This window comes from Caenorhabditis remanei, chromosome X (genome assembly GCF_010183535.1).
Source record: "Caenorhabditis remanei strain PX506 chromosome X, whole genome shotgun sequence".
Lineage (NCBI taxonomy): Eukaryota > Metazoa > Nematoda > Chromadorea > Rhabditida > Rhabditidae > Caenorhabditis > Caenorhabditis remanei.
In genome coordinates, this window is record NC_071333.1 from 1,551,702 (window position 1) to 1,566,461 (window position 14,760).

A 14,760-nucleotide genomic window follows, 5' to 3' on the forward strand; every position below is an offset into this window, starting at 1 on the left:
TTTGTGATACCAATTTTCTACATGAATTAATTTATAATAACCAATCTATTTCAAAAAGCAGTACACAAAAATTCCAATTGAAATTATTTATAATTAAATTGCTAGCGTATCTAATTTTCTCAAAATTGTTTTTTATTGCCAGACTCTTTCCCCTCAAACTTTGTCGTTGTCCCCGTTTCATTTTTTACACATTGTGTACTTTTCAATTCATTCTTGTCTTTTCTTTTACATTCCCACTTTTTTAATTCTAAATTTATCAAATCTCCTTTTTTCCCTGAAAAATTGTTCGTTTTCTCCTGTGCATTCTATGTTCCGATGTATCATTTTTTACACCATTATTTCTTTCGAAAGATATTTTGTTAATAAAATTCTTGAAAAGAGAGATTTATATGTTATTTTGGTAGCCATGTTTCAAATTTTGCTGTTTTTCATTAATCAATGGCTGTTCTAATTGCCTAAACTTTTTTTTTAAACCGCAATTTAGGGATGTGCGAGTATTTTCGATTTTTCTTAAAGACATTGATGTAGCAAAATAAATGTTGTTTCAATTATTCACGCCAAATGCCTTTTTTCGCAATAAGCGCCAAGTCAACATCCTCAAATTCACGTGATTTTTGATTTTAATGAAGCCTACCGCTCGTACTTCTGAATCAATTCACTAGATCTTTTGCACAATTCTAAAACAATGTATCGTGTCGGTTACTGTTCACAAATGAACTGAAAACTTTTTTCATAGTTGAGGAAGATAAAAACCTTATATATGTTTCAGGTACCAGGTGCTAATAATGGGATGCTGCAAGCTGCTCATCCGATTCGCACTGGACCTAATCGCTGGTTTCATTTAAAATATGGGAAGAAGAGATTGTATAGGGGCCTAAACTGCACAAAATATCTTTTTTAGAGATAATCTCATTTCTATAAAACAATATTTAATATTTTTTCGAAATTCGCAGAAAATTATGGAGCTTCTCAAGTCGTTGTATGATTAATCGTCGACTTCCATCGTTTTTGTGTTCATTATTCCCTCTCCCCTTCTTTTAAAAATCTATTTCTCTATCGCTCCTCACTGTCTATAGACACATTAGTTAATTTGACCTGATTCTTCTGTTCTCCTCAACTTTCCTGTTTCATTTATTTCTGCCTCTAATAAATATTTTAGACGAGATTTGTCCAGATTGAGCTCCATGTTGTCCAAATTTATATTTCCTGTGTTTCACATCATCTGTGTGAATATAAGTGTGAGTGAAGAAGAGAGATCAGAGAGAAAGGATTAGTTGCGGATTTTGATTTCCGAAGAGTGCAAGCTAACAATATCCGCTAGGGTGGGTGAGCAGGATTAATGAAACCAGGTGGCTAGAGCGCAAAGACTTAGCAGGTGGGGACAATGTAGCAAATGAAGAAATCCAACGTTGGGTACGTTGCAAAATGTAAAAAGAAGAAGAAATTCAGGGGACCAGAAATAACCGATAAGGATTACGTCGGGAAAGAATGAAATGCGTTTCGAAAACATAAAGATCTTTTCTAATACTGTCACTTAAATCTTGAAAGTGCTTTCTATAGGTCAAGAAAGAATCACATTCTGAATCAAAACTTTTTGTGTTTCATCTTTTTCGATTGTCTTCCCAATACTCGTCAATTATTTTTTTTAGTTTGCTTGTTCTTTTCCTGAAATTTAGCGTGTATTACTAATAATGATTACAAAAAAAATTCTAAAAGCGCTTGCACGGGAAGATAGGTAGAAGAGAGAAGGACATTTGTAAAGTTGGGCACATGACAACAAGGGTAAAAAAGAGATTAATTGCACGTTCGTCAGGAAAGCAAAAAATGCGGAAAAAAGAATAGGGATTTCGACTGGTACTACAGATGTTAAAGTAATGTTTGGAAAACTGGGAATGCGAAAAAGAACAAAAACAACAAGAAAGTTGTGTTACGGACTACAGTATCCAGAGAAAGTGACATTTACTTAAACTTTAAAATAGTGACTTCAAACTAAGCCAATCGTTTTTTTTTTCAACATACAATACCGGCTAAAAATATATCATATTGTATATCGTCATAGTAATTTCTCTCTTAATTCGATCAGTGCAGAACTGTGCGATTTTTGAGCTGCTCACTAAAAATTACAATAAGTCTCTAGGAAGTGTTGGTTCAGAAAAGTGGTCAATTACAAAAATGGAGTTCTACTTTTGGTCAGTTCGATCCCATAAGAGATATTCTGTGGAACAATTAGTCTTACTATGTATGAGATACTCTCAAAGTTGGGCATTTTCATTTCAAAATGGCTTTTTGGGAAGATTCTTGGATTGTTTTTTTTTCTTCTGTATTCATTATTTTGTTTTGTTACATTTTCACCAAAAAGTTAAAGATTAACTCGCTCCTTTCTTTTTCTCTGCTCACCCTTTTAGCTGGCCCCAGTTCCCATTTCACACAAGATCAGAAGATTATAGCTGCTCGTTTTCCCCGTTGTCATGAATACAACAACGTGCTTCCCATCTGCCCTCTGTGCATGAGTGTGTGTGTGGAATAGGCTCCTCCCCTTTTTCCTTGTGGCGCACTCATTATTACTCTCCGAGCGTCATTCGTCGGCCGGCTTGAACTATTTTCTCGCATCTTTCGGTACAACTGTGCTTCTGAAAATTCCGAAGATGGCAGCCAACAATGAATCGTTCCCGTTGGAATTGTTCGAAACGCTTATAAGACAAAACTATTCTTATGGAGGAGTTCTCAAAAAAATGAAAATCAGTGCCAATTCGGATGTCAAGGAACTCTACACTCGCAATGTAGACCGCATGATTTGTATGGAGAAGGATCCGATGTACGCCACAATTACGATAAAAAACCAGGATCAATTCTTGTCAGAATTGAGAGAGCTGTGGGAACAACTAAAAAAACGCCAGGAAGATAAAGCGGAGAGGTATGTTCAACTAACATAAATATGGGGAATTCCAAAAATTTAATGCAATCACTTTTCAGAAAGAGACATGGTGATTGCAAAATAGACCGGATAACTAGAAGAATGAAGCAGCTTAAAGTTCGAAAGATAAAAGCTCTTCAAGAAGCAATACACATACCCAAAGGTCGTGCACTAACCCTAGAAGAAATTAAGGCATGGAGAGCCGCTCTGTTAGTTTTTTGCGTTAGAATAAACTTTAAATTAATTGTTTTTTTTAGTGCGAACAGGAAAAAGGGTGGAATGGTGGATGGAAAGGAAGAACGGCAGTGCAAAAGATGTCATCTCGTAATACGCTTTTGAAGGATCTGAGAACTATCAATCAACTATACTGTTCTTTTTTCATTTACAGTTTTTCTACCCCGCCGTATAATATTTTCCATTCGTCCATTCTTTTAACCTCAAATACCACTTTCAGATTTTCCTCTTTCCCATTACCTTTATTTCACAGTAACCTCCAATATGTATTTACCTCGATTTCTGTATGTCTTGCGAACTACTCCATAAAATTGTTTCTTATAACCAATTCTCTTCAATATCCGTTTCCTACATTCCTATTTTTGGGATTTCAAATTTCATATGAAATTGCAAGTTAAGCCCAAAGAGCGATAAAAGGGCGCTGCCACCGGATTATGCGTTGTGTATGAGAGTGTGTGCTACTTCTAGAGCAGAGGGGAGATGAGAAGATAGAGTGCGCGTGGAGCCAAAAAGATAAAGATAACATTTATCAGTGAAGCATGGAAAATGGGGAGAAGGGGGGGGGGATGGTGATCTCTGTACTTTGTCTTGGAAAAGTGTTGGCCTCCCGCAACCGGAATTTAAGTGAATGCAGTTTTAACAATATTGCATCAAGGATCATTTTCCGATTTTAAATTGACATTCCTGTGATGTCATGCCGTGATGAATTCGAAATACTAGCAACTCATTTGTGTCCTTCGGATAATTTCCTGGGAGATTTTCTCAGATTATTCCAATTTCACAGCCATTTTTTCGGAACGACCTTTTTTTCAGAATTCTTAAAACCCATTATCATCTTTTGATTTTGTTGTGTGTATTTGCTTTTCGGACCTCACACGCTAAGTTTGCTGATTTGTTGAACTCAATGAATAAACCTTGTAATGTCACTGGATTATAGGTATATGAGAAAGTGGACTAATCATATACTTCAATTTAGTGAAAATACAAAGATAGAGAGAGTGCCCAAAGCTCGCGGTGGCTCCAGGGACGAGGATCTAAAACACGATAGAGTGTACTACTAAAGAAGAAAAAGGGGACGAAATGATGTCAATGACGACATAAAACCAAACTCTAGTTTTATCAGTGGAAAAAAAACAAAACTGATGTCGCTGAATTATGTGTGCATTTGAGTGGAATGCAAGAGTACACCAAATTATGAACTAACGGAAACCAACTAGAAAAAGAAGGAAAATATTCTTTCAGGCATTGTTCAAAACAAAATATGCCAGCCTGATCGGTGGAATTTGTGAGAGGTGGAACATAAACATTTAGAGTACAATTATGCAGAAAACTTTTCCGAACCCAGAGAATTTTTCGTTAATCATTTTTCTAGCCGAACATTTGGACCATAGTAAATGTGGTCAATTATTACGGTGGACAATTCAAAGATAAGAGACATATTCACAAAACTAACAACAACATTTTTACTCCCTAATGTGTCTATTGTTTATTGGTGTTCTCACCGTACTTCTACCCATTTTTGTCCGTAAATCAATGCTTATATTCCACGATGTCACCCCGGTAGTGGGTATCTCGGTGTGCGCAAAAACAAGAAAGACAGGGAACAGTATTTTGTGGATAGAAACAAAGAGTACGAGTTGTTTGTAAGGAGAGGGGAAACAGAACAGAAGAGATTAATTGCGCTGCGGCGGGAAATGGACCTATAAATTAGAACAACAAAATTAGTGAGGTTGCAGTGTTAAAATTGAGAATACACTAAATCTTGAAACATACATATTACCTCACAAATTTTTTCTAGTTTGTTCTCTTTTTAACCCAACCATTTCAATATTTTTAGTCTAGTCATGTTGAATTTCTATTTCCTTTTTTTCCGGCAAATAATTGATGTGTTTTGTTTCTTTTTCAACTTTCATAGATATCTGAATTCTCTGTCTAACATTAAGTTGCAAAAAAAATTCATAAAGTGAAATATCACTTTTTGGAAAAAAAGTTGTTCAGAACCTCCCGTTCGATGTTTCATAGCTTCTGATATTAGTTTACATAAGTTACCAACTTTGAAAAACCTCCCTTTCCTTCCAAATATTTTCTAGAACTTATGACATCAGAAGTTGTATTTCTGTGGGTTTCTGGGAGAAAAATTGTAATTTAGAAAATTCTAATAAGGTAGTGATACTACAAACTTGATATTTTGACCTCCCTTATAGAAATTTCAAAAACGAAATATCTTGGGTCATTTCTGCGATACAGCCGTTTTTCTACACATGTTATCATCATTATCATATTTGTTTCCTTCTAGTAATTTCTTGTTATGATGTGGAACCTTCAATCTTTTCTTGTCCATTTTCAATGTTTTTGGCGCAGTGTATCTTTTCATTTTGATTAATTTCAGTCTTTTTTCCACTATGATTTATTGTTCCTCTCTCCCACCATTTTTTCTAATTTTTTAAGTACATATAAAAAAGAATAATAAATCTTGATCTTACGAATTTTTAAATTAGAACACCTCACTGAGTTCATTTGAAAAATACTCAGAATTTGCCTTCTTCGAGCTACTAACAGTGATTTATCACTCTTCTTTCATTTTTGTTGCTGCATGAATACCTTTGAATGTATTGAGTCGTTTACAGTTGTTTTGGTCCCACAAAAAAGGTACCGTAGGCACTGTTAGTTATCCCACACATTTTATTCTCTCTAGAAATTTGGGTTGGTGGAATCAAAACAGTAGCCAAAAATTATTACTTGGTACCAACAGATTCCCGCGAATAATACCACCCAGACATGTCTTTAGGGAATAATTTTGATTTCTCATTAACGTTCGTTCCGTTTTTTTTATATTCCAGTTTGTTTGATACTTGTCTGTGTGGGCGGTCTTTAGCTTATTATATTTTAAATAAAGGTATGTCCAGATTGTTTTTCAAAATGATATTAGACGTTGTCTTTAGGTTTTTTAAATACTGAAACACTGAATTGCTTTTTTTAACTCTCAATAAAAGTATTGGTGTTTCAGAAAGCATTGAAAAAACGAAGTCATAGTTTTATATTATCGGTTCACGAACCATAGCGGGGGAGTGTTAAAAACGCATGAAACTTGTTCGGATCGGTTTCGTAGTTGAAATGAGTGAACATCCGTATTTAATTACGGTTTTTCATACTTTCAACTAGAAGACTCACCCGAACAAATTTCAAGCGCATTTAATACTCCCTATAAAAATTGAAAATAAAGAATTATGAATTGTTTTACTTCTAGTCCCATGATTTTTATTGTTTCTCATATCTCCGATAAACTCCTCTTGGGAGCCGTTTCGCGTCCGTCCCGCACCCAACCGATAAGCTCCGCCTTTTTATTGACAGACTCTACTTCCACCTCCTTCTTCATTAGTTTCAGTCACTACTTATTTTCAGTTCACCGATTTTGGAACAGCTCAGTAACTTGTTTTTCCTTTGTTATCTTATTCTTATTTTTGCGATTTGAACTTTTTCTTTTTCGGTTATTATCCTAACTTGTTAAAACATTTCAGGTTATGCTCTAAGGAGAAAATGCTGTCTGCTATCTTCTGTGGTTGTTTCTCCGGACCAAATGAGGTGACTACAAATGAAGTCAAGCCGAAGGACCATGATGACATTCCAGTTACCTACGCATTGGTCCGTTCATGGGGTGTCTCCTTCGAGAATTTGATGAAGTACCGTATCGGACAAAAGCATTTCGCCGACTTCCTTAAAGGAGAGTTTTCGGACGAGAACATCCTTTTCTGGCAGGCCTGTGAGGAACTCAAAAGGGAGAAAAACGTGGAAAAGATCGAGGAGAAGGCAAGAATCATCTACGAGGACTTCATCTCCATCTTGTCTCCGAAGGAGGTTTCATTGGATTCACGTGTTCGCGAGATTGTCAACACCAACATGGGACAACCGTCTTCAGCAACATTCGATGGTGCGCAGAGCCAGATCTACACTCTCATGCAGAGAGACAGCTACCCGAGATACATTGCGTCGGAGATGTATCGCAGCGCACTTCAGTCATTTGGGATCACGGAGGAAGTGGTAAACATGTAATTTAAATTTGTCTTTTTTCTATAATTTGTCCTTTCGATAATCAGTGATATGTTTCACCCGGTCAACTTTGCTGCTAATTCTTTTCTTATGCACATTCGGTTATTTTTTATTTTCCCATCTTGATCTCACCGCTTTCCCCCTTCACTCAACCCATCCTATGTGTATATACCGTATCCAATCTCTTTTTCCCAGAAGAATGTCTCGTCCGTCGGTTCTCAAATTGAATCTCAAATCTCACAAATATTCCCATATTCCCACTTGTTTTCAAGTCTCGCTTCTCTCAAATCAATAAACTTTCTATTCGAAAACTTCAAGGTGGCATCAACTCAACTTTTCAGCCCAGCTCAGCCCAGCACCGTTACCCATGGTAACCGCTGTGCTCATTAGATCTTGAGCATTCCTCATTAGCCGCAAGAGCAAATGGCTTACTCATACTTATGTGAGCTCTTCTCGAGTAGAACGAAATGCGGTGGAGCGAAAACCAAAAGAAAGGGATTTGGGTACAAAATATGAAATTTTTTGAAAATTTGATTTTTGAATTCTAGGAAAGTATAATGAAGAACAAGTTTCCGGTGAGCATCAGGAGGTGAATCATTCTGTAGTCGTCGAATTTGATCAGAAAAAACAACCTGAGGCCTGAAAAACGTGTTTCCAGAAAACGAGCCTTGATGATATTGTCGACTACAGTTTCTAACTGAATTAAAAACTCATCCAGGCAAGGTTCTCAAGCAAATATATTCTACAAAACCAGCGCTGATGTCTTCATTTATTCAATTATTTGATAATAAAATAAAATGAATATCGAGATGTGGATAATTAGCACAACAAAACATGAATGATAAAAATAAGAGACTTCAACATAATGAGAATTTTCTATTTGAAAATGGATTTAGGAAAAATAAGCATACTGACACGTTCTGAAATCAGATGAGTGCTATGAAAGCACGACCAGAGGAACAAAAAAAATGGGAGACGATCTAGTAAGTGAACCGGGAAAAATGACAAAACCGGTAAATAAAGATAAGTTATTGAACACGAAAAGACTTGTCACGGAAAAAAGGAGTGACATAGAACAATTGAATAATTCGAATACACCAAAACTCAGCGTTAGGCTTGAAAACTATTAGGCAAGGGAAGAAGGAAAAGAAATACGACATCATAGAAGCAGTTAGAAAAATTGGGAAAACGTGAAGCTGAATGAAAGCACGACCAGAGGAACGAAAAAAAATGGGAGACGATCTAATGAATAATCTGGGAAAAATGACAAAACCGGTGGATAAATTCATTGTTCTATTCTTGTCCCGAGGACCTTCACCATTGCTGAGATCCATTTTATGCACCTTGTGAGTAATGCTGACTTGATAAGCATCATTTGGGATGACCAAGTTTTCCTTATCATTTTCATCCTCGTTTCCCTCCATCATGAATCGTACCATTTGTTCATCGATTTTCACATTGATTGAAGCACCAATTTTCGGTTCTTGGTCTCTTCTCTTCCTGTCCGCGTCTCGTTTGTCTCGTTGATCCCTTGCACAATTGACAGCTCGGGATGATTAGTCTGTAAATACAGTCTTGTTAATTTTTGTGGGAAAAAAATATAAAATTGTCAAATAGACCAGAAATAATCATTGGAAAAAATGAAAAATGCAGCCAAAGTCCAATTTGTTTCACATTCAGTCGGAATACCGTCAAAGCAGTATAAATGTTGTTTCTGCTTTTTCGTTATTGCGGTGACTCTGTTGCAATCTTGTCGTGCTGCACTCTCTATGGTCAGTGCAGTGTCTTTTCTCTACAGATGCTAATTCATTTTGAAAAAAAAAACTAACGACCAGTTTTTTTCCATCAGCCCAAAGTCCATCAGCGTCTCCTTTTCCTTTTTTGCTGTCTTCTGTTCCGTGCATAGATTTTTGTCCTTCTTTCCTTTGTTTTTTGTATCTGTTGAATTCCTTTCAACATTTTTCAGTGCACGTGCCATATCTAAAAATAAAGATACTAAAGTAAAAAACTGAAGAAAGAAACTAAAAAAATCAAAATTTGCCAAAAGAGCCGCACTCTTTATGCTCATTACTGCACATTCTACTAGTGCTTTTCATTTTAAAAAACCTCACCTCAAGTTCTGCAAAATCCGTCAGCTTCTGTTTTTCAGTTTCTTCTCCCGTTTTGGTATTGACTTTCGGGATCTACTTTTCTTGTTCTTTCTATTTGCTGAACTGCCATTTTTTGGAAGATCTACCTGAAAATTGGAAAGAAAACTAACTGTATGAAACTCGGAAAAGTAAAAAACAAAGAAGAAGAAATTTGAGAAAAATTGGTTTTTTTTCGAAAGATGGGATGCGCAAAAGAAAGAAGATTTGTAATATCCAAAATTGAAATGAAAATGATAAAAAATGGGAAAACGAGGTTGAAATTTCAAAATATCGATTATGAATATCCGAGGGAGCGAATTCCGCATCCATGCAACTGTATATCGGTATAAAAACTAGAACTTGTCGGTTTTGTAGTTGAAAATTTCTAAAAGCGACCGAAAAACTCATGAAAATGATAAAAAAAAGAAAGCGAAGCTTAAATTTCCAAAATTCATTTTGTCCGTCGGAGATAGCGAATTTCGAAACTGTATATCGGTACAAAAAACTAGATATTGTTAATTTGGAGTTAAAAATATGTAAAAGCAACCTGAAAACTCATTAAAATAGTCAAAAAAGAGACAGCGAGGCTGAAATTTCAAAAAATCGATAATGAGCGTCAGAGGGAGCGAATTTTGCGTCGATGCAACTGTATATGGTTAAAATAACTAGAAAATTTCGTTTTTGCTGTCGAAAACCTGTAAAAGCGACCGAAAAACTTATAAAATTGGTTAAAAATGAGAAAGCGAGGCTGATATTAAAAAAAATCGATTATGACCATCGGAGTGAGCTAATTTTGCATCGATGCAACTGTGTATAGGCATAAAAAACTAGAATATGTCGGTTTTGCAATTAAACATTTGTGAAAGCGACCGAAAAACTCATAAAAATGATTAAAAAGGAGAAATCGAGGCTGATATTTCCAAAAATCGATTATGAGCGTCAGAGGGAGCGAATTTTGCGTCGATGCAACTGTTTATGGGTAAAAAAAACTAGAAATTGTCGATTTCGCAGTTGCAATATTGTGAAAGTGACCGAAAAACTCCTAAAAACGATTAAAAAAGAGAAAGCGAGGCTGAAATTATAAAAAATCGATTATGTATGTCCGAGAGCATCGATGCAGCTGTGTATAGGTGAAAAAAACTTGAACTATTTAATATTGCAGTCAAAAGCTTGTAAACGCAACAGAAAAACTCATAAAAACGGTCAAAACTGAATGAACAAGTCTGATATTTTAAAAAAATCGGTTTTGAGCGAATTAAGCATTGATGCTATTGTGTATAGGTAGTGAAAACTCGAGAATTTCAATTCTGCAGTCAAAAACTCGTTAAAGCAACCAAAAGCTCATAAAAATGGTTAAAAATGAAAAAGCGAGGCTGAAGAAATTTGAAACTGCCGCAGTGTGCAAGCGCGCGTTGACACGGCGAGAAAGTAGAGACGCAGACATCACTGAGGGTGAAAGGGCGAGAAATGACTTGGACAGCGGCGAAAACTCGAAATGATGATGTTTTCGAGTAAAATAATGTCGAAGAATCTGAAAAACGGTGATACAAAATTGGAGGTTTACTCCTTTCACTGATTCGGATTGTTGCCTTTAGCCCGGAAGTTCAGTACTGAAACAATACAAAAAAAATTTTCCGATATTTTTTGAAAACTTTTTTAAGAACGATTTTCTGGTTTCATAGGTTTTTGAATAACGTACTTGAGGAAAAAATGGACATATTTTAGGAAATAAATTTTATTTAAAATTGTAGTGAAAAAAAGTTCAAAAATTCAAATGAATCGATTTTGAGCGTCGGAGAAAGCGCATTTTGCATCGATGCAAGTATTTATGGATGAAAAAAACTTGGAAAGTTAAAAAAAAACGTGTGAAAGTGTATGTGAAAGAGCAAACTCAAGATGATGATGTCTCCGTGTGAAATGAAGTTGGCGAATCTGAACCTTTAGGTATTAATTTATATTATTCACCCATTCAAGTAGACAGTAAAAGTGACAAGATGTAAAGTAAGATCTCTCACGAGACTAACTAAGAATGGTCATGGAGTCAATATAGTGATATGAAACGTGGCCTATTCTGTTGGAAAACTGATCATTACCTTCATAGCGTGTGGAAAGTGCGTGGTGTCGGAAATAGCAATGCGGCGTGGAATGGGGAAGAGTTTGGGTTTGATTCCAGGCCATGCAAAGTTTTCGAAGAAATTTAAAGATGCTCTAGTTGTGTCTGATTTGATTGTCACTATTCAGAATTATTCTTTTCTCTTTTGTTTTTTTTTCTGTTATCTCTGCCATTTGTTTTTCAGTGATTCAAAAATGATTTAGAAAGCGGTATTTTTCGAAAGCAAATCTGCATGCACCTTTTATTTCTTCACAATTGGGATCTTCATGTGCCGCTTCTAATTATGGACAGTTGCCAATGACCTAATCCCCACCTGCCCGTTTTTGAGAAGACCGACATGCATCTCTTTCACGTTACGTTAATCTCTCTCCATTTCATCTAATGGGATTGCTGTTTTCCAAATTGGTCCCAACGATAATTAGCATCACCTGTCCTTTTCCCTCTAAACGTAGCAAATTATATAAAATCAGTATTTTTAATTTCTAGTTCTCGGTCGCTATTTTTTCAAGCACTTCCCTATTTTCCTGTTTGTCTGCATACGTCCCCACAGCTATTCTCTTTGTTTTATTTTGGTGGGGCTCACAATGTCTTCCAGACCGTAACAGGAGTATTCAAGCAACTTATCTACTTTTCTTGCGTAAGAACCGGTATCACGTTTTCTTTGAAAACGTTTTTGCCCATCTCTTTCTTCTCATTTTTTTAAAAACCTCTGTACAGTTTTATATTTCTTTATTCTTTTCCCTTTTTCTTTATTTTTCTTCTTTTTCTTTTTTAGAGTTAAAATCCAATCATTGACCGTAATTTCACAATGACTTAATTTTTTAGTTATGATTCACTCAATCAGAACTGAAGAAGCGGAGGACTACATAGCAAGGAACCCGTTTCCTCTTATTGAAATTCAACAGTATGCCGATAAAATCTTGGACTGCTCCGCGTTCATAGATTTTATGCGAACAAGATCAGTTCCAGTTTTCCGAGAACTGTACAAAAGGAATGCAGAGTATATGATTTGTCTCAAAAGTGAATTGAGAACGAAACCAAACACAAGAGGTATTAGAAACAAAATGTTTGATGAATTACAAATTCTTTGGAAATCCCACGAATTCCTACGAAAGATGCGAATATCTCAAAAACAAACTCGGAAAATAATTTTGTCGGAAATTATGTGAGGAACATGTTTTATTCCATAAATTTTCACTATTTTTTCAGGTTGGTGGATGGGGTGAGAAAGGCGGAAGAACAGATAAACAAGTGGAAAAAGGACGATAAAGAATCTCAAGAACGATACTTTCAAATCGCACGCAAAGGAGCACACCAACAAAAAGGAAAAATTTTGAATAAGAAGCAAAGAAAAGAGTTTGCTGACGCAATGATAGCGATATACCGTGTCGGGTAAGCACTAAAAATTACCATCAAGCTGGTTAATTTCCATTTGTTTCCAGTAGAAGACATCTTCGTTGCGCTCGCTGTTCTGCTCTTCTCGGATCGGTAAACAATGTTTACGCTGACCCAATTTTGCTATCGAAACATCGATTCCAAAGACGCTTCTCACTCATCAATAATGTCTTACATGTATTGTACTATTATTAAGAAACGGTCAAGTTCAATTTCTGTCCCGCTATAATCATTCCTCTTGTAATTGTGTTTTATATATTCATCATAGACAATGTAAACATGTTTTGTATTATCTTAATTTGCGTTTCGATATTAATTACCATTATCTCAAACTCTTATGCGCAACGAATTTCGATTTTGCAAAGTTTCAAACATTATTTTTCCTGTAGTGTTATCATTGTCACAAAAAAAAGCACCGCTTCAAAGAACTACGACCTGGATAATGATTTATATACACCTTTAATAACATCTTCAACATACCTATTTATCTTAAGTTTACACATACCTCTTACCACTCTAATTACTAGTTTCATCATCTTTTTTGAAATAAATTTGGCTATTTTTAAGTCCACGTGTGTTTATGTGTGTTGAAGTTCTAATATTTCGTAATCAAAAATGACAAAATAGCCGGATCCTGAAAAACATGAAGCTTGGAAGCTGGCCATACAAGTTGTTGGTGTGTGTTTTGTGATAATCAAATTACGTGGTGTTCTGCTGCCGATGTAACAAGCTAATAGGTTTGATTGCTGATAGTGAAGTCCACTTTCACATAATAAAATTGACTATTGAATTTTTGCTGAAAGTTCTATTTCAGATACTTCCAGTAACATCTTTCATTTGTTTTGTTTTTTTATTCTTATGTCAAGCGAAGCAATCAACCACCAACCTCATTTTTGTAATTAACCACATTCCTATTTTTCCACATTAACCTCTGTCAGTTTCAATGATATTTTACACAATCCCAAGGAAGAGTAGACTATGGAATTATATAAGCAGAGAAAACAGAGAGCACGGTGCCTTAAAGCCACACAGTCGTCAGGGCGCCTCAATTCATTTGGAAAGATGATGATCTGGAGTGCAACGGCGTCACCGGGAAAAATTAATGTTAGGGACCTACTTATACTTTCGTCAGCTCTTTCCGAGTAGAATGGAATCCTTTGGAGCGGAAACCAAAAAAGGGATTTGGAAAAAGGAAAAAAGGTTGTTTTTTTTTGTAATTTTGGAAAACGGGACTACCTCTTCTCGTACAATTAATCATCTGAAAAAGTCAAGTTGTCACTAGAAAAACAGGAAAATTAAGACTTTGAAACTCATGACTGCTAGCTACGTAATGTCCCGTCGCCAAAAAACCACCTGTGCTTTGAAAAACGTGTTACCAGAAAACGAGACGTGTTGAGATTTATTTTTATTTAATTCATAAGGATAAGGAAAAATCATGACGATAAGGAAACATACAAAATGTTGTTTTCGTATTACCGGAGTACAAAACACTGATTGCTACCGGGTCGGGAACTGGGAGGTCTTGTGGTAATTAAACATAATTTGGAGAAATAACAGAGAATAAAAAACAGCTTGGTACTGCGCTCTAGAAATGATTAGAGAAAAAGAGAAAAACGGAATCAAACTAGAAAAACCGGAAAAAATATTAACAAATATAAAACGGTATGATCCTTGATTCATCGGAGTAGCTTTGACCCAGGAACAACTTTCAGTTCAGTTGTTCAGCTTGAAAGAAATCCGTGCTTGAGGATCTGAGATTGAATTTTCTTTATCATTTTTCTCTTTCGGTGTCTATGTAGTGTTCCATTTAGGCATCAATTCTCCAATGCCAAAATGCTGTTGACGTTGATTTCTGGAAAATAATGGAAAAGTTTTTGCAAATATTCATCATAATAGAGACTCACTCTATAGTTCAGGGCAGATAAAAT

General features: G+C 35.7%; 3 protein-coding genes across 3 annotated transcripts; all 3 read left to right on the forward strand.

Moving 5' to 3' along the window:
* Positions 1-2,645: 2,645 nt before the first annotated feature.
* GCK72_022340 (uncharacterized protein) lies at positions 2,646-3,253 on the forward strand (the record flags this gene model as incomplete). Its single annotated transcript, XM_003096708.2, has 3 exons — positions 2,646-2,914; positions 2,974-3,123; positions 3,172-3,253. 3 exons carry the CDS (start codon positions 2,646-2,648, stop codon positions 3,251-3,253), a joined length of 501 nt encoding a protein of 166 aa, XP_003096756.2.
* Positions 3,254-6,685: 3,432 nt separating this feature from the next.
* Positions 6,686-7,198, forward strand: GCK72_022341 (uncharacterized protein; the record flags this gene model as incomplete). The annotated part of the gene is made up of 1 exon (XM_003096699.2): positions 6,686-7,198. The coding sequence occupies one exon, from the start codon at positions 6,686-6,688 to the stop codon at positions 7,196-7,198; it is 513 nt and encodes a 170-aa protein (XP_003096747.1).
* Positions 7,199-12,264: 5,066 nt separating this feature from the next.
* On the forward strand, positions 12,265-13,027 carry GCK72_022342 (uncharacterized protein; the record flags this gene model as incomplete). The annotated part of the gene is made up of 3 exons (XM_003096714.2): positions 12,265-12,602; positions 12,647-12,829; positions 12,880-13,027. 3 exons carry the CDS (start codon positions 12,265-12,267, stop codon positions 13,025-13,027), a joined length of 669 nt encoding a protein of 222 aa, XP_003096762.2.
* Between the last annotated feature and the right edge of the window lie 1,733 nt (positions 13,028-14,760).